The 25,156-nt window shown below is 39.0% G+C and overlaps 3 protein-coding genes and 1 non-coding gene across 9 annotated transcripts in view; 3 read left to right on the forward strand and 1 right to left on the reverse strand.

Moving 5' to 3' along the window:
* Nucleotides 1-254: 254 nt before the first annotated feature.
* SLC25A3 (solute carrier family 25 member 3) lies at nt 255-9,319 on the forward strand. 2 transcript variants are annotated; one of them, XM_061357042.1, is made up of 8 exons: nt 255-408; nt 558-711; nt 4,048-4,169; nt 7,061-7,240; nt 7,351-7,532; nt 8,202-8,374; nt 8,756-8,866; nt 8,983-9,319. In XM_061357042.1, exons 2-8 carry the CDS (start codon nt 564-566, stop codon nt 9,141-9,143), a joined length of 1,077 nt encoding a protein of 358 aa, XP_061213026.1. In that variant the 5' UTR covers nt 255-408; nt 558-563; the 3' UTR covers nt 9,144-9,319. The 2 variants fall into 2 exon arrangements, with proteins under 2 accessions (XP_061213026.1, XP_061213016.1); XM_061357032.1 differs by lacking the exon at nt 4,048-4,169 and adding an exon at nt 4,334-4,455.
* LOC133218400 (small nucleolar RNA SNORA53) lies at nt 7,655-7,894 on the forward strand. The gene has a single exon (XR_009727144.1). It is a non-coding gene; the product is annotated as a small nucleolar RNA SNORA53 (small nucleolar RNA).
* A 4,255-nt stretch (nt 9,320-13,574) lies between the features above and the next one.
* Nucleotides 13,575-22,005, reverse strand: IKBIP (IKBKB interacting protein). Of its 2 annotated transcripts, none has more exons than XM_061357064.1 (4): nt 21,886-22,005; nt 20,202-20,429; nt 18,558-18,675; nt 13,575-14,597 (listed from the first exon to the last, which is right to left on the reverse strand). In XM_061357064.1, exons 2-4 carry the CDS (start codon nt 20,393-20,395, stop codon nt 13,842-13,844), a joined length of 1,068 nt encoding a protein of 355 aa, XP_061213048.1. In that variant the 5' UTR covers nt 20,396-20,429; nt 21,886-22,005; the 3' UTR covers nt 13,575-13,841. The 2 variants fall into 2 exon arrangements, with proteins under 2 accessions (XP_061213048.1, XP_061213040.1); XM_061357056.1 differs by lacking the exon at nt 13,575-14,597 and adding an exon at nt 16,326-17,661.
* Nucleotides 22,006-22,132: 127 nt separating this feature from the next.
* Nucleotides 22,133-25,156, forward strand: part of APAF1 (apoptotic peptidase activating factor 1) — a 30,968-nt gene continuing 27,944 nt past the window's right edge. For 2 of the 4 annotated variants that reach the window (XM_061357178.1, XM_061357188.1), the window contains exons 1-3: nt 22,139-22,284; nt 24,092-24,233; nt 24,546-24,735. In XM_061357178.1, the coding sequence (XP_061213162.1) occupies nt 24,096-24,233; nt 24,546-24,735 (328 nt within the window). In that variant the 5' untranslated portion in view covers nt 22,139-22,284; nt 24,092-24,095. Of the gene's footprint in view, nt 22,285-24,091; nt 24,234-24,545; nt 24,736-25,156 lie in introns of all 4 variants that reach the window. The other 2 variants (XR_009726105.1, XM_061357199.1) reach the window with 2 other exon arrangements.

Raw genomic sequence — 25,156 nt, forward strand, 5'->3', positions numbered from 1 at the left:
CGAGTTACCCACCAAGTCACAGCCTTCCTCAGGCCTGTCGCAGCTCTGCTGCGCTCGCCTGACCTAGGCAAGGGCACGGGGCAGCCGACCGGCCCGTGAACCGACCGGTAGCTGTGGGGCGCAGCCAGTGGCCCGTCCTCTGCGGCGCAGCCCAGTAGCCCCGGCATGAAGGTTGACCCGACCACTCCCCTCCCCCGGCGCGGAGTGCAGCCGTGAAGAGCGGGAGGGGGAAAGGCGAAGGGTGTTGGTCGGTGTTGCGCGTGCGCGGTATTGCCGGTTGGCAGCGCGTCTCTACCAATCGCTCTGCAGCTTCTTGGGTTGTGACTCCGCCCCTTGTGCCGGCGAAGGACAAAGTGACGGAGCCGGGCCCGCGGTCAGCCTCTGCGGGAGCTGCCGCCATCTTAGGAGGTGAGTCAGGACAGCGTGGGGCTGCCCGCTCGCCGGTACCCGCTGTTCGCCCTGGGGCGACGGGCTTTATCTTGGGTGCGGGACTAGCTGTCCGGGCCCGTGGATGGTCCCGCAGTCCCACGCTGTTCTGCTCTTTTCGCCCGCTTCAGGTCGCCATGTTCTCCTCCATCGCGCCGCTCGCCCGGCTCAACCCCTTCTACGCGCCGCATTTCCAGCCGATCCAGGATGGGGTGAGGAAGCGAGCGGAGTCCACCGAGGCGCCCACCACGCGGCGGAGCTTGGCGGCCGCATCCGCCAGTGAAGGTGAGAGCGGGCGGGAGGGATGAATACCGTGGCGAGGCCCGCGGGCGGGGAAGGCACCCCAGCCAGCCCGATCTCCGCTCACGCGGGCTTGCTAAGCCTGGGGTGGCAGAAGGAGGGTTAACGCTTACGGGATTCGGCCGGGCCGGGGAGGAGCGGCTCTGTAGCGGGCGCTGGGCCTACTCTCGCTTGGAGGACGAGGAAGGGCACGGGCGGCGGAGGCGCTGGTGGCAGCTTCCGCTCCACGTGCGGTGTGTACTAAGTGACAGCGGGGATCCGACGTTACCGGGGAAGGACAGGGGAAGGTGCTGGATTGGAATAATGAGAGATCGCTGATGGAATTTGTTTCGGGGCCAAGAGTGCGTTTGGTGGCTCTTCTGGGCTTGCAGCCTCGAGGACTGATCAAACCTTGATGATACTACTAATAGTGGAGGTAGATGTTAAAATTCTAATTATTTTAAGCTTTTGATAAATTAAAAGCATTCCTCCACTTTTAATAAAAAAAAAAAAGATTGCAGTAGTACTTCTGGCAAGATACTTCTCTGAAGTACTGTGGTTACTGAAGTATGTTAATGCTCTTGCATGAACATTCATATGATATGTGAGAGATAAACTTGTTGGATTTTATTACCTTTTCAAGAAAGTACTTCTGGCTTTCAGTGTGATAATCTTGCTTGCTAGCTAAAGCCATAAATTATTCTTTGATATGCTGAATCTATTCAGTGGGTGCACTTATTTCTTGAAAGTGTGAAGCATTATCTTCATCCTGTTTGAAAGCATATGCTGTCAAAGGTATCCAGATTTTCTTATTCTTTATAGTTTTTTCTGCTGTGTTCTTTCTTTCATGGACCAGTTGGTTCTCTAGCCTTTGTGTTGGAGGTTCACAGGTTTCAGAAGATATCTGAGCTTACACAAGGTCATACAAAGTCAGTACAAACCACAAGGTCTTTTGAGCTCGCCTCAGAGCATTAACTGTAGCATAGTTCAGACACAAAGTCGTTTATGATCAGCTCTTGGAATTTGCCTTTGTTAATGTGTTAGAGCAGAGGCAGAGAAATCAAATAATTATGATGTAGCTATCTTAATAGGTTGACAAGTTTTTGGGCTGTATGTTCGTGTTTGAGTAGCATCAGGGTGTTTGTCCTAAGTCAGCTTCTAGGTATGTCAGAATAATTTTCTTGCTCTCTGTACTACATGCTTATCCAGTTTTCTTTTCATGTAACAGTCTTTAGGAAATTTAACTCTTTTAAAACAGAAAGCCTGGTATGTCGAATGGCTTTCTTTCCGTAGTATTGCTATACCATTACAAACTTAGGTACCTGTAAAGAGCTGAAGCCTAATCAGTACTGGCTTGCTTTTCCTAATTACTTGTTTTTGAACACCTGGCCAGCAGATCAGTCTGAATAGTAGCATTGTAATAAAGCAGGTACATAAAGCTCTAGTTTTTTGTGACTTCTACAGTTATCTGTCAATTGAGGAGTATCACTTGTAACAGTAAATTATTGTGAAAAAGGGAATGTGAATGAGCACTTCTGATATCTGGGCATCATGGTAACTGCTGCAGTACTGTTGTGCAGCAGGCCAAAGATTCGGCTAGACAGAGCTGCCCTGAAATACAGACTCAAGAGTCCATTCTTTGATTACACCTTCATAGAAAACTGTGTTTGTGTTTAACAAGTCATACTAGCAAATTGTAAGCAGAATATTACTACTGTCTGCAAGTCTGCTAGCATAACTAACCTATTTTAGAGGCATGTGTAAGTCCTGGACCAGCATAGTTAGTCTTGAGCAGTATCTCAATTTAAAAAAAATACTCATAGGTTATGCATTATTCTGATTAACTGATTTCAACCTTCAAGTATAGGCTTAATATGGTGTCTGTGTTTCAGTATTTGTTACTTTAAAGTAAAGTATCTATTGCCTTGTTGAGTAATTATGAAGAGTAAGGTGAGAAATATGAATATAACAGGCAATACAAAGCCTGCAGTAGTTGAGGGAAGAAGTTCCCTCAAGCAACGCTAGAAGCTGGAAAAGCCTGCTAGTGTTAACTGGTGCTCTGTTGATGCTGTTGAATGTAGTTGTAAATTTTTGTTGATGTTCATGAAGGAATTTGTTACAGAAGCAAAAAAAGCCCAAAGAAATTCTCAGAAGCTCTGAATAAGATAGGGTTTTGCTGACTTTTGATTTTCATTAGTGTTTTTGTGAGGATAGTTCTTATTAAGTTGCTGTAACACTAATGTCTGTTCTATTATATTGAAGTAACACCACTAGATTTAACAGCAAAAGAACCTAGGTTGTCTGTTTGTATTCTGGGGAATATTTTCTATGTAATGTATTGTTTTCTATATTCAGTATATTGCTTTTGCTTATGTATTTAAAATGCTAAGTATAATAGCAGAATGGTGCTGCTACCTCATGCTTATTTCATACTGTTAATTGTAAAAATAATAATAAAAAAAATTGCTTCTTAGTTGCCTCTAATCATACCCTCTGTAGCTTTTTCAAAAATGGAAGAGGGAAACTGATCCTTTTTTTTTTTTTCTAGCTCGAGTAGCTTTGCCTCATTGGAATTTATGAAAAATAATAACCTGTTCTTTTAAGACTGGATGGTTTTATACATATTACTGTATGGAGCAGTGCAAATGAAGTATCCTTGATTAAACGTGATGGGGAAGATTCTTTCATGAACCTTGTTTATAGGCATTGAATGGGATAATAACATGCAGTTTCACTAAACAGAAGCTGTATAAGTCTGAGATTCTGTTTTAGACTGAAAAGAAATAAAATCTGTATAAAGAATCTGTATTACTGAATAATAATAACTGAACGGGTATCTGCATAAAGAAAAAAAATCCGGTGCTGATCTTGTAGTTCAGTATGGTTTCTACTTAAATACGTAAGTTGTACTATCATAGAATATTTAACCAAAGAAGCTGTAATACTAGAGAAATACTACTCTTGGTTAATTCTTTGATGTAAGGAAATGTTGGACATTGCAGCTCTGAGTCATAATTTCTGTTAGCAGCCTCTGAGATGCATTTCTATGGTTTAAGTGTGCTGAGTGCTAGGATTTGACTGTTTCTTCCATCGCTATTTTCATTTATTTATTAAGGAACAAACTCAATTTCAAAGGCTTAGAACCAAATCTTGTCAGTCCAACAGGTGCTAATTCAAAGCAAGGGAATTATTTTTGAGTATAACACTACAGCTGAATAATACAGCATGGGAGATTATTTCAGTGTAGTACTTTTAAGAAGGTAGCACTCAATTTTATTTCTTTTCTGTGCTTTCTTGCCATTTATGATTGATCCTATATATTTTTTTTTTCCAATTAACTAGAATACAGCTGTGCATATGGCTCGAACAGATTCTTTTTGCTTTGTGGCCTTGGTGGGATTATTAGCTGTGGAACAACACATACAGCACTCGTTCCTCTAGACCTGGTTAAATGCAGAATGCAGGTTTGTGCTGCATGTCGGTATGCGGTAGCATTGACGAAGTGTGTTTAGCGTGGTATATTTAATCTACTAATGAACTGGAGGCATAAGCTATCCCCTGGACATATTGTCTAACAGTGCATGGAGTTTATGCAAAAGCATGGTGTGTCTTTTATTTTTTGCTGCAGAATACAGTTGTGAATATGGCTCGCTCAAGTTTTATGCTCTCTGTGGCGTTGGTGGGGTCCTAAGTTGTGGCCTGACGCACACTGCTGTTGTACCTCTGGATTTAGTGAAATGTCGTATGCAGGTTTGTATTAACTTTAAAATTTCTTAAGCTTTTTCTCTTTGTAGCCAGCACATTAAGAGTTTGCAGTAGGGACACTAAATTTTTCTGGAGGATAGGAAGTGAGTAAACATGAATTAACTCTGCTGTTGTGAGCCTAACAAGGCAGAAGCATTTAAGATAATCTGGGTGAATTATTTTTGGCTGGATTCAGTATACGTTTGGACTGCTGAAAGGCACCTACCATGATGTTACTCTTCACTGGCTGGTAGGCTCTCTAGCACTATGTGCTATCGGAGAAAGAAAATAATATCTTTGCTGTTCTGAAGATCTGGGGGATTTTAGCTTGAAGTGGCATGCATGTATAATTTGATCCATTAACATTGTGGATTATCAGTGCATGATTTATGGATTGGGTACTTTATGATAATGCCACTTTGAACAGAATGGGCAAAACTTGATATGGTATTGGTAAAGCCATCGGTGCTTGTGGTTACTCTTGAAGTGGTTCTTGATAGAATTGAAAGGGGTATCATCACATCACACTTAATTTGCAGTACCAGTTTCCACAGTAAAATCATCTAGTGAACAGCTGTAGATAGAAAGGTACTACTGGATTTATTCAGGCAAATCTGTGCCTCAAGAAAAACAAATTTAAGCAAACTTCTGAATTTCTGGAAATACGGTAGTTAATGACTTCCCTTTTGCATAGGCTGACTCTTGACTGTTAAAGTGGCTATTTTGTAACGCTAGAACACATTAGAAGGGAACAATGAATTTAACAAGACCTATTAGTGACATTAGGAATACCAAATGTGGTGTTCTTTAAAATGGTGTTATTCTGGAAGGCCTTTATTTAGCATTCTTTGTAAGAGAACCTTTTTCACATACTTGAGAGCACCTGAGGTTCTGGTCTGAAACTAGTAATTCTGTAAAACAGAGTACCTCAGTTGAGGGCAGCGTGCTGCTTTCTACAAAATTTGCATCAAGAACAGGTTGACTGTAGGAATTCTTTGTTACTGCTGGTGGGGAATAGCTGTAGTTGTAGCTCTGTATGCGTTTTATTATTGAAAATGTAGCTTAAGTACACTCTTTCATTGTTACGGACTTCAGAATACAAGATAGGTACCTTGACTACCCATACCTAAGGTTGAGTTTCCTGAGGAGATTGATTGATCATGGGTAGAGAAGATACAACATCTCAGTTGTTAATTTGACTCCAGATTGGGTTAACAGGCAGAAGTCTTGAGAGAGACACAGTGCTGCATATACAACTGGAGCGAGGCCTCATGCTTTCCAGGCTTCAGCTGTGTGGTCGGTGTGCTCAGTTTGGGCTGCTGGTCCTGGGTTCCTCAACATGGCAAGGGTCGTGACACTTCCCCTTTCTTCTCCATCACTTAGAGGAAGGTGTGGATTCTTGGTGTTATATTGTAAAATCTGTCAGCATGTATCTCTGTACAGATCCAGTACAAAGCACCTTGCTGATCCTTCCTAGTTGTTCCAGGCAGAGGCCCTTTGCCTGCTCTTAGGTTTTTTTAAGAAGAGGTCACCTTTTATGTAGATGGTAATTAAGCATGATTATGACACAAACATAGTCTTATTTTACAGTACCCAATTAAATACCCAGTATTACGAAGTTCTGGATGTTCAGGTGAACTAGGTCTCAAGTAAGTTCTTGCCAGACTGCAAGACAAAATAATAGTCGCTCCAGGTTGGCATGCATGTTTCATACCTCTTTCTAAAATCGTTAGTTGACTTCTTATTTGATACCTTCCTTATTCTCTGAGGAAATGTTAGATGATGTCATATATGAAAATTAACATTATGATGAGACTTAAAATTTGACAGGATGATGTACTCCTAAAACTTCTTATTTGATACCTTCCTTATTCTCTGAGGAAATGTTAGATGATGTCATATATGAAAATTAACATTATGATGAGACTTAAAATTTGACAGGATTACGTACTTACTCAGATTGGTCTGTTAAAATTTCCAATGAGTTATTAATGAAAACAGCTCAAAAGTTTTGTGTGCAGAAAATAATTTGTATGTACCCTTTACTTTGACGTCACAGTGCAAGTATAGAAGTTCTTGAGTACTCTTTGATCTGCTTTGCTCTATCTGACTTCGACTGGATAGAGGGATCATACTAACCTTTTCTGATTAAGAATCAGGTGAATTGTCAGGCTTGGTTTGTGGCAACACCTGGGTGTTGATAGGTGTGTAAAGTGGTTGAGATTGCTGACAGAAGCTATCAAATTTTGAAAGAATCTGATCTAAACAGAATTATATAACTACACTACTGACAGGGTTAGAATAGTGATTTCAGTAAATCTTTTTGTTACAGAAAGTCTTATTTTGATGTGGAGAATAAATGTAAAGCAAAATTCACATGGTTGGTTTGTTCCTAGTTACTGAGGAACATACTGGCTGTTAAAGTAAGGGCTTGAGACTAGCAAATAACCCTTGCAGTTACATTAGTATAACCTTTTGAGTATATCATTTGTCCAGGAACTGTAGGAAGCCAGCTGTATGAGGAATTTAAGAATTTTATGTTTCAGATGGTGGGGGGGCTGAGAGGGAAGTAGTAAGCTATATCAAGCAATTAACTGCCTATTCTGTTTAGGTTGATCCACAAAAATACAAGAGCATCTTCAATGGATTTTCAGTGACAATCAAGGAAGATGGTGTTCGTGGCTTGGCTAAAGGTTGGGCTCCAACCTTTTTTGGATATTCCATGCAGGGGCTTTGTAAATTTGGTTTCTATGAAGTTTTCAAAATCCTGTACGGCAACATGCTGGGAGAGGTAAGCCTTAAGTGGTTTACGTGAGAGTCTGTTTATTGTAGTATTTAGTAACACAGAGTATTCACAAAGCATGATTCATTAACAAAACTGTGTGTTTAAATTCACTTCAGGAAAATGCATACTTGTGGCGTACTTCACTATATTTAGCTGCATCTGCCAGCGCAGAATTTTTTGCTGACATTGCTCTGGCGCCAATGGAAGCTGCTAAAGTTCGAATTCAGACACAGCCTGGATATGCTAACACTCTGCGGGAGGCTGTACCTAAAATGTTTGGAGAAGAAGGCATCTGGGCGTAAGTATCTCTTGATTTTAATTTTTATTTTTTATTCAGGATCTTGATGGGTTTTTTTTCCTAATTAAGAACTGTTGTTAAAACTAATTGTGGCTTTAGCATGTAATACTGACTGTTAATTCCACATGCTCCTTAGATCCATCTTTGTGAGTATCTTTGTGCTGAGTTCTGCTGGATAACTTCAGTTTCTAGCAGTCCCAGTCAGAGATACTCAGCAACTTTTTGGTTGTACAGTCAAAGATGCTTGAGTCATTGGCATGTAAGAGTAATATAACTGCATGTTAGCTTTCTGTTCTGATAAAAATGGCTGTAAATATACAAGTCATTTATTGCTATCAGGACTTGGCTGGTATGCAGACATAAGCCTTACTGCACTTGTATCAGTACTGCATTAGTGCAGTGTTCTGGGATCTGAAGTGATTACAGAAATAGCCGGGCAGCATAGGGGTCAGGTAAATTCTAATTCATGTTGCTGTTGTAAGTTAGTACTCGGGAGCTAATAAAACTTAAACTTCTGTTCTGTATTTATTGAGACACTTAAGCCTTACAGTGTCAGTAATTAGAAGTTACATGCTTGATAGCAACAGTAGGCTAATGCACGCACCGAGTTAGAAATGTACCTTAAGTGCTGGAGAAAATCAAGCTGAATTTGGCTTTTCTCTGGTTAAGTTTCTATAAAGGTGTTGCTCCATTATGGATGAGACAGATTCCATACACAATGATGAAATTCGCCTGCTTTGAACGTACTGTTGAAGCTCTCTACAAGTATGTCGTTCCCAAGCCACGAAATGAATGTACAAAAGGAGAACAACTGGTAGTCACATTTGTGGCAGGCTATATTGGTAAGGAATCTTTTAAGTGTTACACTTCATTAATGGACTACTGCAATCTGTAAGCCTGTCCCTTTTCAGAATATCAACTAGATGTGACTAGAATGAGAGAAATTACATACAACTTTAAATGCGCAGGGAAAAAAACCCACGCTAATCTGTAAGTGGCAGATGGGTCTGTAGTAGGACAATACTCTTAATTGTTGCTGTATATTACCAGTATTAATGTCCAAGTTTAGAAAGTGCAGTTTTAGGATACTAAGAGGCTTGACATAACTTCTGTGCAATTTATTAGCAATTTATTAGAAGGTGTTTTAGGTAGTTGTACTTCATGTGTACATAGTTACAGTACAGGTAAAATACCACAGAACTAATGTCAAATTATTCTTTCAGCTGGTGTGTTCTGTGCTATTGTGTCCCATCCTGCTGACTCTGTAGTGTCTGTGTTGAACAAAGAAAAGGGCAGTTCTGCTTCACAGGTTCTTCAGAGGCTTGGATTCAAAGGTACATCTTTCTTTTCGTGTATTTTGGATCAAGCATTTATGGCATGTTGTGTTTTGCGGGGATTTCTTTTTTTCCTGTCGTCTTACACCTCTCATGCTTTTTGTTTTGCTCTGCAGGTGTATGGAAGGGTCTGTTTGCCCGTATCATTATGATTGGTACCCTGACTGCACTACAGTGGTTCATATATGATTCTGTGAAGGTTTATTTCAGACTTCCTCGTCCACCTCCACCGGAAATGCCAGAATCTCTGAAGAAGAAGCTTGGTCTAACAGAGTAGACAACTCATGGACTGACTGTACTGGCCCTCCCAGTGATGAGTTTCATGAAACTTTTATATATTTGACTATGTAGAAAACAAACTGTATATGATACTACTATTGGCTGTGCCCTCATCCCACATGAGGGTTTAAATTCTACCACTGTCATTGCCTGAAATAAATGCGAAAGAGAGTGCTTAGTGTCTCTTTATTACTGCATCTGTAAACTCCATTTCGTAGCAGCAGGTACCTCAAATACTCCCTCCCACCTCATCCCCCCAAATAATAATAAAAATAGTAATCTGCACTTCAGGAACTAGCGAATTGTGAAACAGTTGTAATAGAAATAGGTTTTCACTGTTTCTAGAGAAGTGCCAAGAACCTATCCTTGCAGAACTGCACAAACTTAACTGCAGTTCTATGCACTTTCAGTCTAACATTGGATTTGCCTGTAATAAGCTGCTACTGTAGAATAGCTGAATGGTTGAGATGCAGCTGAGTCTGACATGGCCTCCTAGTTATGTTACGGGTGTTCTCTATAGAGATAAAAGGAGCCTTGTATGTAATAGAGCTGTTTCTGCTTCAGGGTGGTCATCCCAATATAACTAACGTAGACTAACTTTAATTTCTGCTTCTGTTGGCTTTGAACCACACCAAAGAACTCAGTGCTTCTGGTTGTACTGTGGAATTAAACTGTAGCCTGCTACCTTAATAAAAGAAAAGCTGATGTTAATAAAGATTCTCAAAGATACCTGACCACTAAAAGCTTACTACAGCTTTACAGGAAAATTACTTGCCTCTTTGTCAAATTCTGCATTAACTTGACAGCTTTCCCTACACTTGGTACTCCTGGAGTTTGATACATTTTTTATATGTATTTTTTCCCCTCAATTAGTTGAATGTGACGTTTTGTTTGAACAATGCTCTAATGCAGTGCAAGAAGCCATACTTCCTTTTTTTTTTTTTTTTTTTTTTATCTTTAACGAGGAAATCTAGGCTTCTAGGCATGAAGTGGAAGCACTCATGCAGTGTTCTAAGGCAGTGAATTTTTTCCCAGCACTTTACAGAAAGGTGAGCATGCTGCCTTGTGGCTATTCAAAAACACACAGATGATAATCACATTGAGAAAAATCCAGGAAATGCCGAATAGTATATAAAGGGTTCACCATAACCAGCACTACTTTATTTGCTTAGTAGAGCTGGAGCTCAAGTGTCTTTTGTGCAAAACTGTTTGGATATTCTGCCTTTCAGCATCTGAGCTGACAATACTGAACCTGGCATTCATGTGCATTGCACTGCTGCTGCTTCTTGTGTCTTTCAGAGTCAAAAGAGCAATTAAAGCAGGTGACACTGGAGTAGCATAAGGACTGACCGTTGCATCTAGCTGGAGTCTGATGTTCCTGCTACTGTTTTACCTAGTGTTGAGCTTCTTACCCTCTGGGAAAACCCTCCAGCTTCCAAGATTTTGGATGGTTAATGCTAAACAAGCAAGTTGAGCCTTATTTTGAATTGCTACCTTGCAAAATATTGAAACAAGCCTAAAACTGCTCTATTTTCTTGTCACCATAACACTAGACACATTAGAGGGGTTGGTATCTAACTGCATTAAACAGCAAAGTCAAATCCTGTAAATTGAAATGAACCATTTGTACAAGAATTTTGGTGCTGAATTAAATGTATTTCATGATACAAGTACGTACATCTCATAGCCCCATTGAGAGTGGGAAGCTTTGAAGTTAGGAGCATTTAATAATCTGTTACATAAAAGCTTCCTTTGAGAAGTGTTAACTATGACTTGACCTTGTATCAGTCAAGCCCATTGGTATACAGTCAGCTTTTGAAGTTAACTTTTGTATTTAGTTCAACTTGGTAGAAAAAAATAGTATTGCTTTTGTGTACTGAATATCAGAGTTTCTTTAAAGGTGTGTTTTATCCTGGGAGGCTTTTGTGTTTTGTTTGTTTTTTTTCTGGAAAACATCTCAAGTTTCTTTTAATCCTGGGAAAGTGAAGTACTTTTGTCAAATTTTAAGGCTGGCAGAGAAGCAAGATGAATTGGGCTCATGCAATTGCGGTAGTCTGATTGTCAGGTAATTCAGTGATAATCTATGTTTCTCAAGACTTATTCTGGAGCGAAATTGTGCAGCTTTTCTCTAGAATCGGGTCTCTTGTGCATCCAATTTAAATACAGTAATGTGCAGTAAATATGAAGTAATTGGGGAATCTGAAATCCTATTTACTCGTTGCTTGAGGGTAGACCTGAAACTATCTTTTCAAAGATGTTGAGATAATTTTATCAGGGTAAATCTGAGATAAGACAACAAGGGGCAGCTGGCTGTTCCCCTTTTCTTCTGTAGCTAAGAAAGGGAAAACAGTGCTACTTTTAATGCTAGGTTTCATGGAAAACATAAGAGAGAATTTCCTTGCAGGTGCTGACTTCATTAATGTTCAGCCATGGGCTTGTTTGGATTCTTGTGATGAAGGGATTTAACATACACTTCATCACCTAGAGGGTCAACCTACCGGTATTCTAAATAAACTTCAGTGGGAAAAGTGCAGTACTAAAATTCATTTAAAAGGTCAACTTTATAACTGCTTTATACAAAATGTGTGGTGTGTCTTCTGAAAGCTGGGCAGACGGGGTGCGGGAGTGGTGGTGCTTTTGAAGGATGTTGCAGGGGAAATTCTGTATTGAGGAGCACTCCATTTTGATTTTGGGAAACCCCAGACCAGTCACTACACCCCAAAGTGCTTTCTAAAACATGGCTTATGTATATGCTGCTTGTGTATATTGTTTTATGAAGGAGAAAACATCAAAACATCCTTTCTTGCTGTTACTGGAGCTGAGATCAGCTTTCTGGTTTAAATCATACTGCCTATATAAATTTGGAGTAATAACTCCATCCCCTGTGTCTGTATCAGGTTGTATTACAGATCAAATGTGCTGATACGTGCTGAAATGTTTGTTGCATATCATTTTAAAACAGGCTGTAATAATACAAATAGTTGTAATTCGCTTACATTTCTACACAGAAATTATGTAGTCCACAATGAAAACAATAAACATCCTTTTTTTATAGCAAATACGAGTACCTTGAGTAGCTAAGTTTAGTAGCTACATGGCCTTGTTACAGAATATGATTTCTGTAACTCTGAGTGATTTGGGAGGAGGATGTTGCTAGTAGAAACTTCTTGGCTGAGCTGATGTTCTGGTGTTTAAATGTGTTTGGATTACTTTGCTCATGTTGTGTTTCAGCACTGATCACCTAATTGCTGGGATGATTGTTTTGTTTGTTCCCTTTGTAAGTTGCTGGCAAGGCTGTTACTGGGCATTCCTATACCTGCATACCTAGTTAAAGATTCAGCTGCCTGGGATGAAACGTTTTAAGTGTCATAGCTGTATTTTCCATTATTGCCTGAATCTCTTAATCACTTAATAAAATTGTATTTTATTAATCACTTAATAAAATTGCCCCCCTAGAAATGAACTGAGTAAGGGGTTGCAGTTTCACTGAGCTGATACTCTTGCCCACCACTGACAATACTAAACCAGGGAGGTAAGGTGAGCAGCCTGCTTTAAATGTAATTGTAAAATACTTAACACTGCCTCATCTTTTCTGCCATAGAAAGAGCTTTGCCTTCATCCTTAGACCTGTATAATTACAAAGCCACTCTAAAACTTATTGTTTAGTACAGTGGAGGTGTGTGTACCTGAAGGGCAAATGGAGTTTTATAATACCTGTGCAGATTATGGGAAATTACTGATCACCTGCCTTCTGAGGATAGTAGTGAGGAATGATTGTAGTTTCTGTACAATTAGGAGTCTAGGATGCTCAGGTATGACTAACTGGTGAGAAGTTAAAAAGCTGTACTGTCTGCTTGTACTTACTGATATAATTTATAGGGATTTTCTGAATTGCTGTACCTCTCTTAGTTGTTTGTTATAATTACTTTTATTCCTGTTCACCTTTCTCCCTTTTCTCTGCTAAATCAATTCCCATTATCTCATTACTTCAGTCTGCAGCCTACTGCATTTTCAGATGTCTCAGATCTTATAAACTCTTGCTCTTCACCACAGGAACACTGCCTGTGGCTCAGATCAGTCTAACCTTTTGGGACCTAAGTAGCTTCTCTTTGCTAGTTCTGCTGCTTGCTGTAGTATTTCACAGGCTAAGAAACAGTGAATCATTAACACTATTGGGATACCTGAACAGAATCCTTAACAGTGGGGAAAAAAGCCATTCAAACCATTCTCCCCATAAACTTGCATTTTAAAGGCATAACAGAGGACAACTTTTAAATTGCTACTGCAGTTTGGTTAACTCTTAACTCCATATGGAAACCACCTTTTTGTTCTTTGGAGCAGGAAAGCTGAAGATTTGTTGGTTTGGGGTCCTGCTTTCTTCATGAAAGAAAGCTCTTCAGGAATTTATGTTTTTACACTATTTTATTGTACAAAATAAGCATTTTATTAAATGTAGCACCTGACACCCTTCAGAGAGACAAATACATGTACAGAGACATGTTTTCTTTTGCTCGCATTATAGTTTATCCCTTGAAATCAGTATGACTGTCCTTTTCTGAGGAAGAGGACAAATTTCTAGTTCAGTTTTGGTGCACTTCTAAATAAAGCCTTTTAAACACTGCCTTCTGAGTACTACACATGATGGAGCTAACACTCCTCAAACTGCTGTTCTTTAGGCAGTGGCATTTCACGGTGATCACTTCATGTCTGAAATCTTGGTTATTTCATCTTTTATAACTTTGATATCTGTTTGAACTCTTGTTAGATTGGCCAATTTCTCATTCACTAAAGCAATTTCCTTCTCCCACCTTAATATATCCTCCACTAATCTTCCTATTCTCAGCGTTAGGTCATTTATGAACTGCGCCAAGATGGGAAAATCCTTCTGAAGTTTGTACATCTTGGGTTTTAAGTCATTTGCAAAAGTAACTGTCTTCAGAACTTTTGCTCTGTCACCTTCAAGATTCAGAAGTCTATCGGAATGCTTGTTAAAATCACTCTTTAACTCAGACAGCGCTGTCTGAATTTGCTCAATTTTTCTTGTGTTACTGGATGCCATGCTTTGTAGTTTTGTACTTCGGTCGATACTGCTGCTAAGCAGGTCCCCTATGTTCTTTACTGTCTTCTTTTCACCTTTTCCTACTTTATCTTCTAGTGTTTGCAAAGTTTCTGTCAGTGCAGTAGTATCTGAAACTAGGCCTGAAATGCGCCTTATGTCAGTTTTTACTGCCACAATGGTCAAAGTTAGGTTTTTTGCTACAGAAGCTGCATTCTGTTCAGCACTTGAAATGGCATGAAAAATGGCTGTTAAATTCTTCTGCAGTTCTTCTTGGGTTTTAATTATGCCATTAGACCACGTTTTCATTGTATAAATATCTTCCTGCAGATGTTTAATGTGAGAAATTACTTGAAGATCTTCCAGGTGTTCCATTAGGTTCCAAGTCTTTTCACACTAAAAGAATACAAACAAAAATATTTTACAAGTTTTGTAGCTTAACATATATCAAAATTGAAGCTGTATCTAATACAGTATCTTACTAATCTGATACTGAAAACAAATGCAAACCCTGTCTGTGGGACACTTACGTTGTAACAAAGTTGGGTTTTTTTCAGTATAGGTAACAAATGCAGATATTATTTTTTCTATTACAACAACCATTAGAGGAAGGCACTATATGCCTTTCCAGCGTGACCTCTGAAACCACAGATCAAATGCAATCTTCTGATTTATGGAAATCTTTTGTATTAAGCCTATGACAGCTGTGATCTAGAAACACAGTTTAGAAACATTTCAGAAAGCTGACTATAATTCTTTTATCCAAAAATCATGGATCATAATCAATGTGGTTTTATTTTGGTAATCATTATATGTATTTTGAACATGGTGGTCATAGAAGGAAAAGCTGAAGGAGTTAGGCATGGTTCTCTTTTGTCTAAAGACACAATAATTCATAGAAAAACCCTCCATCAAAGCTGTGATAATGATGGGATACTCATAGCTAGATTTTTAGCGGCATTTGCTACTTCACTTATTTGTGATTTTTTTTTTTTTAACAATTGGTGTTTGGGTTTCAAATTTGAGAGGAAGAAAGGAAAATACCCGAGTGACACACTCCTGTTCAATCCCCAGTAAGTCTGCAGAATTTGGAAAAGAAACAATTTATTCTGAATTAGATTATGCACAAGGACAGGGTGATTAACTGCAATACATTTTATTTGAATATGACTGTAAACAGATACAAATCTGTACATAAGTAATAAGTATGTGAAACTGATAGACTTTATAACATTGAGAAGTGCTGGCTTAATAGTCTCTTGAATAGGCAACATTAACTGTAGTGAAGATTTCAATAGAGTTCTAGATAGATGAATGCACACAGCCAGAATAATTTAACTTTAGCCTAATTAAGTCAAATGTGGGTTCATACTGTCTACTAAGCAATCTACTTTCCTGTGTTCAGAAGTAGGAAATTATCAAACCAGACATCTGTAGACACAAGTTTAGGGTGGTCTTGAGATCCAAGTTTCAGTGAACAACTATCAGACACATCAGGTAGTACTGCATCCTGTTTTAGTAGACGTAAGAGATCAACGGATAAATTAGGTACTCCCAGCCCCCAAATACATAACTCCATGGCTTTCATTAACTGCTCCTGCAGCCCTTGGTTCACCAAACTTTGAGAACCAATGTCAGTGACACTGTTGAGGCTTTTTTCCCCTTTGAAATGCAAAGCAATACCAGACATGTCACATGTCTAACGGAGAATATTCTGCAGAAGTTAAAACTTGTTTCTAACAGCACCAGAAAAACCAAACTAACTCACAAATGCCAAACAAGCAAAAAAAAAGCCAAAAACCTCAGTGACTGATCACACCAAACTTTCAAATTAAATGCTGAAGAACCACCTAACAGGAAGATCTGTAAATAAGAACTTCAGTTTACATGTAGTCCAACAACTTCAGTGGCAGAACAAAACTATGCCTGTGATTTCAGGAAGTACGAAAAAGATGGAAATTAGGTCTGAGGAGGGTATTTGCACAGGGTGAAATAAATGAATGATAACACCAGCTGCTACATAACCCTGTGCTTATAAATACCAGTACAAGTTTCTCCATAAGGGGTACTCGCTTTCTGTCAAGCTGTTGTATCTAAGCTGCAGCTGTTAAAATGTACTTGGTGTGTTCTTCCACATAATGTGGATGCCAGTAACAACTCTGACATTCAGAAGTCCGTATTGTAAGCACAAAAACATTATGGCATATAATACATTAAAAGCAAAGTACATGTGTATCTGACTAGAAATAACTTAATTGTTCATGGTAATATAACTGTCCATGGAATATAATACAAAACATAACAATATAAAAAAATAAGCAGTGAGAACTGAATGTAAATTGTAATCTGATGTCTTCAGTTTTGACATCTTTCCCCCCTTTATCGCTAAATATTTTGCTTCTAGTTCCTAATAAAAATGAACTTTTAATAAATAAGCTAAAATAATCCTTAAGATGATACTCCTTCCTCCTTAAAAAAAAATAAAAATTATTGCTCTTTAGCCTCTTTATAAAAACTCTGCCTTTCAATCTAATGCCTATTTACATTAATGACAATATTTCAGCTATCCTTAACCTATGCTGGAGTCACATTATTATAAAGTGCTTTTTCAGCAATGAAAGCTGTAAATCCCAATTCACTTATCCCCATTCTGGTCATTTTCTAAGTTACAGCTCCCCAAAGTTATTTCTTTTGAAGATACTTTAATGTCATGCATGACTTCTTCTAAAACCAGTATTTCACCCTTAATTTTCAATATGCTGTCATTGTACTGCATGCCTTCAAGAACCTTTTGCATGGCCACCGTATCAGAAATGGATTTCAACATATCCTTTTCCACAGTATGTAGCTGTGTTGTCAACTCCTGTATCTGTTTCTCCATACTTAGCAATTCACTTGACAATCTAAGAATAGAGTGAATAGCATTTTCAATTGCTGGCAAATGGGTCTTGCACTCCTCAATTTTAGGTTCATAGTTGGCAAGTTTCTGATGCAGGTCTCTGCCCTTGGCTGACAGACTATTTTGTTGTTTTTCTAGCTTTTCAACTGCCTCTGCGTGCGAGTCCAACTTTTGCTCAACTCTAGAGAATTCTTCATCTTCTTGCCTTTTCAGTGTTTTTATATTTCTGGCTGTACTGTCTTCCAAATCTCTTACTCTTTCTGAAAAGGATTTAATTCTTTGGTCAACTTCATTGATTTGGAAAGTAACTCCTGTATGTATGGATTTAACTTCCAATTTTAAGCCACTGGTGTTAGTGTTCATTTCATTCAAGCTTCTTCTCCAGGAATTCGTAACATTTTGGAACTTCTCATTAATGTTCTGCAGCTTCAGAGAGAGAGTCCGCTCATTGTTCTGAATATCATTTATGATGTTATGAAGAGAAGATATTTCCTGCTCAAACTCAGTCATCACAGAGACAGGCAAGGCAGCTGCTCGTAGGATACTTTCAGAAGACTCAAGCTGCATTTGTAACACAAAACAATGTCCATGTCTACTTCATGAAAGTAAGACAGAAAACCATTTGCATTTAACAGAATAAAGACCCTTAGAAGCCACATTACTTGTTACAAAGCTCCTACGTGATTTGTTTTCATGCTTCAACTTTAAAATATTGCTGATTAACATTGCATGAAGAAGTCGCAGGAAAGCGTTTGTTGTTGAATTTCTATAAAAAACACAGTTTTCTTTGTTGTCAATCCCTTATTTTCCATGGGTTGTTTTTTTTTGTTTGCTTTGTAAAATATATCACATTATGTAAATCCCATGCAACATCTTGCAATGTGTAGTATATAAATAACCACATCACATCATGTATAAATGACATCACTACAAGCTCAGTACTAAAACTTCACTGGCATAAGTCATGCTGTTCTCCCATCATTATCTGCAAAATAATTCAGCAGCCAGCCCAAGTGTTCCACTTGATAATGTCACAAGCAGATAGGAAAATAAAATAGAAACACAAATTACTTCTGTCACTTCATTATGTCTTCATGTTTTTATGAAGGTCTACTACATAAAAATTCCTATCCATTTTCTTCAAAACTATGTATCTTAAAATTATACACAAGACAGTACTGGTAGAATGAAGTATGCATAAATCAAGTTTCTGAAAATAGTTTAGTGTCTAAAAAAATAATACCGAGATACAACCGCTATATTCACATACTTGAACAATGGTACAAACTGACACATTTAGTCACATGAAATACTCTCCAAGGCCTATTCACAGGTAAGTAGAATACATTAACGAAAATTTCTTTAAAGACAGTCAGTTAAGTTTACCTAAATGACAGAAAAGTAAAACAATGGCATATAATCACCAGAGGTTATCCAATTAAGATGTTACTGCTTACCTTTTCAGACATTAAGTTAACTTTATTTTCCACATCCAGGAATTTTTCAGCTTCTTGCTGTAAGAAAGTATACTTTTTTTCCATAACAGCAAATTGACCTGACTGCTGAAACAGGAACCTGCAAAGTGCAAGTAAATAAATAGTAAACAAAATTATAGAAGTAGCATATATTAAGTGTTCTGGGACCTGATTCACAGCAGTCTGTTCCTGCAGGGATTTGTGTTCACAGAATTTGCTAGATCAATACATGAGAGAAAAAAAAAAACAAACTAGAATTTAATGAAGTTGATCTATCTTTGTACTGAAGTTATATTTATGTATATGTATATATACACACACACCTATAGCAGTAGAAAAATAAGGCAACAGCCATAGATGTGCTTTGTTCTTATACTGTATGCCATTCAAACAGGAAAGATGTCCAATAAGACAGCTGACATAGGGAGGGCATTACATGCTCAAAATACATCATCTTACAATACATGTTATTGATACAGTATTATTTAATCTAATCTAACATGGATATAAAATACACAAAGTTAATTTGGACTTTCTTGCAAAGCATCATAAAATAATGCACAGAAGCCTTTGGACTGTAGGCTGGTTAACTCTTATGTTGTTTAACCGCAACCATCCAAGATCATAAGGTGCACTGCAGCAAAGCTTGTATAGCTACTGTTATGATGAAGACAACAAAGACCTCAACCCTGTACTTTATTTACATTCTAGATACAGCTTAGAAAGCTCCTAAATTCACAGTAAATGAAAGTACTTTGTCCAGTTAAAAAAGAAGCGAGACAAACAAGCTAACACCCCAAATTTTGCTAGAGGGTTGTCAATCCCAAAACAAGGTTTATTGTAGACTATGGAGGGGTCCTCACAGTCATAACAATTTTACCTAGAATAACAGAGTTTACTTAAAATACTTGTGCTTCCATAAGTTGATATTTATTAGTATACTGAATAGCAATTAGATGTTTCAAAAGATCCAAAATATTCTATATAGATTGTTAGTAAAAGCTAAAATGCTAACGGTAGTTAGATGCATTCAAACCAGATATAAGCAGAAAACAAGAACAAATTTTAGATGTCAATCTGAAAATTAAGATAAAGTTTAATAATTGGGGCTAATTTCTTGTCCTGGAGTTCTGAGAATTTAACCATTTTTGTATGAAGCTTAGTTTCTGATGGAACTAAGGTACTGATGCTAAAGTCTTCTAAAACATCCTTTACAAAGATATTTGACCTTTATTTGAAGACTCCACCTGATGAACAATTTACCATCCTGCTGTGCAAATTATTTACATAAAACCCTACTTCACTTCTACTGTTGAATTATTTATTACCTCCCAAATGAGCCTTGTTGTACTTACTGTCAGATAAAGTTGCTCTTCACAGTTAGATGTAGTCTCCAAAGCAGGTATTTAGAATTCATGAGCAAGGCAACTTTAAACTTCCAGCATGATGGAACAGATCGAGCTTCTATACTTTCTTACCGTACACTGATGCTTCCACACTTGGGAGTACTGCCATTCCTTCCTTGATCCTTACAACTTTAAGAAATGTAACTAATCATATTGCCCATGATTTAACAGTATGGAATACAAAAGAAAACATTAAAATCCAGTTTAGAAGGTTACCTACCAGGTCAGCACCAGGCAAACAGCAAGGGAAATCATGCTCAAGCTTGTCCGTGAGTCCATGCAAAAGGAACTCCGATTAGTGCTGGTCCTGGAACTTACCAGCTTCCCACAGTTACTTGGTGTCTCACCCTTTTGTGAACCTTCATTGTTCTTGGATGAAGAAATACTTTTATTCCTCTGCTTAACTTCAGACATTTTGTGTTTTAAAACAAGCAGAAGCAAAAGAGTTCTAGGGAAAAAAACAAAACCAAATAGGACTACTTACTTCTAAATATCCTCAAATATAATATTTTGCCCTTTAGTTACACCCAAAAAAGTTTCCTGCAGTGTTTACTATGTTTTCTAGTTATATCAACTTCTGTGAAGTATCATAATACTTTCATAAGACACTATGGAAATGTTTTCTATACTATAGAGCACCACTTTCATATTTTCTCAAACTGAGCTGACTTCTCAAACTTTAGCTATTTTTACATTTCCAGAAATATGTCACCTGTTATACAGTAAGCCATCTTCAAGATATATTTAAAAATTACAAGGACTGAAAGCATATTTCTTTTTATAGTTTATTACCATCACAATTTCATCACTATTTCATCAGCAATTTCACTATCCTGTTTTACTTGTAGATTTTCTTAAATTATTATCTACTCCACTTTAAATGGGAAAATGAATTTTCTCATTTTAAAAAATGGGATTGCAAATCAAACTTTAACTTAGAAATCTGTTGTAATGATTTCATGTCATCCATAAAGCCACAGACTTCAGTTAATAGAAAAATACAGATGATTTAAACACTGCACCTAGGTAAAAGGGAAGCCATAATTTCATCTTTGAAGGTCTGAACAGAATTCTAGCAATATGAATCTCCAGTTTCAAAGAGTACACAACCTCATGTTCTAATCAACCAAGAAGGAGGCAGTGGAATTTTTAAGTCTAATTCTTTCACCATGCTGCTCAAAATAGACCAGAGCCTTGGTGGATTCGGTTTAGCACAATCTGAGACAAAAACTTTGTGCTTTTCTGCCACCATTTTGTTACTTGTCAAAATACGACTATTTAAACATTAGAGATACTTACATAGTCACACACAGGCGTAAAAGGCATTGTTTAAAATCTAATCTGTCACAGGGCACGAAGCTTAGAGCTGTTTGAAAGTCAGTACTAGGAAGTGTGCACTGACCTTGGCCTGTAGGAAATAAACCACCTCTGGCTCTCTTCCCCCCCCAAAAAAAACCCAAACACAAATCAAAAATATGTTGTTAACATTTAAAACACCTTCGGGATTGAGAGCACGTATAACGAAGCTAAAATTTAAGAGATCTGAATGGTAGGTAGGGAAATAGTTTAATACAGGAGCAACAAATCAGCCTTAAAAAGACAACTTCAGTGCTCAGCCCCGTGCACTGGGGACAGACAAGCTCCCACAGATGCCCCCGAGCCTCTCTCATCCTCTTCCTGCCCTGCCTGCTCCCGGCCCAGGGCACCGAAAGAGACCGACTGCGGCTTTCCCTCCGCCTCAAGCTTCCAGGAAACTCCCACAGCCCAGGAGCAGGCCTGCAGGACACCACCCAGCCCCGGTATCACCATTCTTCCACGACGCCACCGCCTTGCAGCGCTTAGAGCTGCCGTTCCCCCTCCCTCAGCAGCCGGGCACCCCGCCCCACCGCGGACACTCTCCGTACCCTGGAGGCTTCCTCCGGCCCCAGTTGCAGGGCGAAGAGGCCGTTCTACCCTGCAGTGACTAAGTTCACACACCCCGCGGCTACACCTCTGTCCCGGGCCAGCGCCTCTCGCCCCACCCGTCAGAGCTGTTAGGAGCGACTGGAAGCTTCTCCCGCCACGTCAGGCACGCTCCCGCTGCCGCCGAAGCAAAGGAGGCTCTGCGCCGGCGCGCCGGGCTTTGCTCCCGCGGCTGCCGGCTGCCGCGGAGGGGAGTGGGCCGAGTCGGCCCTTATCCCACCCCCGGGCCCGGAAGGAGGAAGTAGTCAGGAAGCGCTGCTTCCTCCCTGCGGGGTAGCGACTTCTCAGGGTGAGGCCAGAAGTTGTTGCCGGCGGCAGCTGACGGCCGCGCTGCCAGCCAGGTGAGTCGGCGGGGAGGGAAGCAGACGGGCAAGGTAGGGCGGGACTGCGGCTGACTGCATCCCGCGGCCCCGAGCTGTGTGCCATAGAGACGGCTTGTTCCCCTGACCCGGGGGCAGGTTGCGGTAGCTGCCGGGCAGAGCTCCTTGTCCCGGCTGGGGGTTGGTTTGACCGCTCCGGTTTCTGTTTCGTTCTCCCTGCGGCTGGTAATGGCGAGGCGTGTCTGGATCTGAGGTAAGCCTTTGGTTTTTGTTCGCGAGGTGCTTTTGTTTTGTATTTGCCTCACTGGTGGCTTAATTATCATTTAGTTATTTATTTTTAACCTGAACGTTTTCTCGACTGGGGAGCCTTCCTGTCTCCGCTCCGGTGCGGTGGGGTCAGGGGAGGGTGTAAGACTTTCCTAATCACATCATTTTCAGTGAAAATAGATTATTCGGTGAGTACGGCGAAAGAGGCGCTCCGGCGTGGGCTGCTCCAAAGGCAGTTGTTCTGCATCTACCCGGCTCCCGAAGGAAGGAATGAAGAAATTGAGCGCATTTGCAGGCAGCTTTGTAGTTGCTCCGTGGAGAAGTTTGCAATTGCCTATGGAGCCTTTGGTCATTGTGCAGGATTGTGTGATCGGGGAGATCATTTGGAACTCACAGCTGATCACTTCTAGAAAACCTTTGTGTAGTAGGCAGTATTTTTCTCCTCTTCAGGCACTTGTTTTTTAAGGACAGAGAGGAAGAATGCAAGTTTATAGTTGGGCATCAAATGCTGACAAGGAAGGTGTGGCTCAGTCACTGGCAGTGTTGAGTGCTCCATCTTCTATCATGTGTCAAGATGTGAGTGTACCTGTATGAAGTCCTGAACTTGGAGACAGCATCAAGTTTATCTCATGGGTTTTGGTATACTGGATATTTATTTTCTGTTGTAGTTCTGCCCAGTGATTTCGGCCATGAGGTCAGTTGTCTTTCTCATCCTGTTGTCCCACTCACATGATCCAAGTACTTAAAAAATTTGAGGGATGTAGTGGGTGGGGAGAAAATTTCTTTCATGGAGACATTTAGGAAGTTCCTAGAATACTAGACTGCACAGGCTGCGATTCTTTAGGTCTGCAAGTGTTCATCAACATAAATTCATAGAAATGTGGAAAGCGACTCAGATTTTCTTCTTTTTTTCAGAATTAGTAGTACATACCTGCTTTTTAAATGAAAACTTCATGTAGTGAGCACAGAAGTTTTAGTATGAGTGTAATAATTGTTAAAGATTGAAATGCTTTTTATACCCACTTTATATGTGTCCAAGTGGAGCAATCAGAGAAATATTGTAGCCAGATTAATTACAGCAACACTCAGCTGTATAGTTTTATTGAACACGATAGCATATGGCATCTAAACAGTGTTTCAAGAATACTGTTAATATCCACAGTAGCTTGTGAACTATTACAATTTAACTTTTAATACACCTTTTTTATTCTGTTGAAAAAGAGTATTAGATTTTCCCAGTATTTTCACAATGCTACTGTACTGTTTAGCTGAGCTAGACTACTGAGTCATAAACAGTATAATTAAATTCATATTTAATTATAAGCAAGTAAGCAAGTCTCTTTATCAAGGCAGAAGGTAAAAAAAGCAACTAAATTTTTTAGCTCTCTGCAGTTTGTAATATGAGCTTGCCTGAAGATTCACTCTGTCTTCCACTAATGCAGATGCTGTGCTACTTTTTATGAGTTCAAAACAAGAATTCATAAGCTGTTTTAAAACTTTTTTCCTTGTACTTGTAAGTTATGTTCTGGTTCTTCCTCCTCTTCTATTTTTCACACTGAAGAAATATGGATGTCAAGAGTAGAAATTATTTACTTATGAATCGCCAAGCATTGGAAAAAGACATCAAGACTTCCTATATTATGGATCGTATGATTTCTGATGAAGTGCTAACATTACAGGAGGAGGAGAGAGTAAAACAACAGGTAGAACTGTCTCTCGCTGTTTTTTTATCTTCCTAGTATACTCATGCATTATATCATTGTTTTAAAAATAGTAGTTTCTGTCTGTCTCGTTTCTGGATTGAGGAAATTCTTAAACATATGCTTAGCATGCAGTTTTTATTGCACTTCATAGTTTTCAATTAAGGGCTCGGTCAAGTTGAAGGCTGTTTCTGGAACTATAAACTGTATAATTGACAGAGTGACAGATTAGACAAGTTCTAAGGTCTCTTAGTTCTATATAACACCTCTTTTAATGTTTTGTTGGGTTTGGGGGTGTTTTTTTTTATTCCCTAGAATACACAGAAGGAGCGAGCAGCAATGCTAATAAACATTATTCTTACAAAAGATAATAATTCATATAGATCATTCTATAATGCACTACTTCATGAAGGATACAGTGATCTTGCTGCACTTCTTCAGGACGGCATCCCTGCCATCTCCTCTGGTAACAGAAAGAGTTCGATGGATGGAATGACTTCACACGGTCAGTGTAACTACAGCAATCCCTGTGCATGAAAGTGAAGACAAGTTGCATTTTTTTATTCCTTCCTAAGTGACTGTAATACCTGTTCCAATGAAAAAGGAGTAGTTGGTGTGTTCATTTGTTTTGGTGTTGTAGTAGTTGTAGTAGTAGTAGTATTTTCCTGTATTTCATATATTTAATATGGCAGGCAGGTTAACAACAGTTGACTTTTGTAGGTTATCTGGAAAATGTTCATATAATTAATGTGTATTTTAAAAGAGGGAAACCTGAAGCTCTCGCAATTTTCTCTAAATTGTAACATTTTTGTTGTATGTGAAAGAAAGATTTACTGTATATATTGAAGTTGAATTTAACGTAAAATATTGTAGCCTCCAAAATTTTGATGATTATCTTGAAGAGAGGTCTGTAGTATCTCAGCCTA

This window comes from Neopsephotus bourkii, unplaced genomic scaffold, assembly GCF_033783945.1.
Source record: "Neopsephotus bourkii isolate Nb327-2 ecotype Australia unplaced genomic scaffold, CSIRO-AGI_Nbou_v1 NB_107, whole genome shotgun sequence".
NCBI lineage: Eukaryota > Metazoa > Chordata > Aves > Psittaciformes > Psittacidae > Neopsephotus > Neopsephotus bourkii.

Bases quoted from the DNA above. Each gene is read 5' to 3' on its own strand.
- SLC25A3 (XM_061357042.1), top strand. From the start codon at position 564: ATGTTCTCCTCCATCGCGCCGCTCGCCCGGCTCAACCCCTTCTACGCG. The intron at 7,533-8,201 runs GTAAGTATCTCT...TCTCTGGTTAAG, and splicing joins GGAGAAGAAGGCATCTGGGC to TTTCTATAAAGGTGTTGCTC. The intron at 8,867-8,982 runs GTACATCTTTCT...TTTGCTCTGCAG, and splicing joins TCAGAGGCTTGGATTCAAAG to GTGTATGGAAGGGTCTGTTT.
- IKBIP (XM_061357056.1), bottom strand. From the start codon at position 20,395: ATGTCTGAAGTTAAGCAGAGGAATAAAAGTATTTCTTCATCCAAGAAC. The intron at 18,676-20,201 runs GTAGGTAACCTT...TGCACTTTGCAG, and splicing joins GTTTGCCTGGTGCTGACCTG to GTTCCTGTTTCAGCAGTCAG. The intron at 17,662-18,557 runs GTAAGCAGTAAC...TTACAAATGCAG, and splicing joins TTAACTTAATGTCTGAAAAG to CTTGAGTCTTCTGAAAGTAT.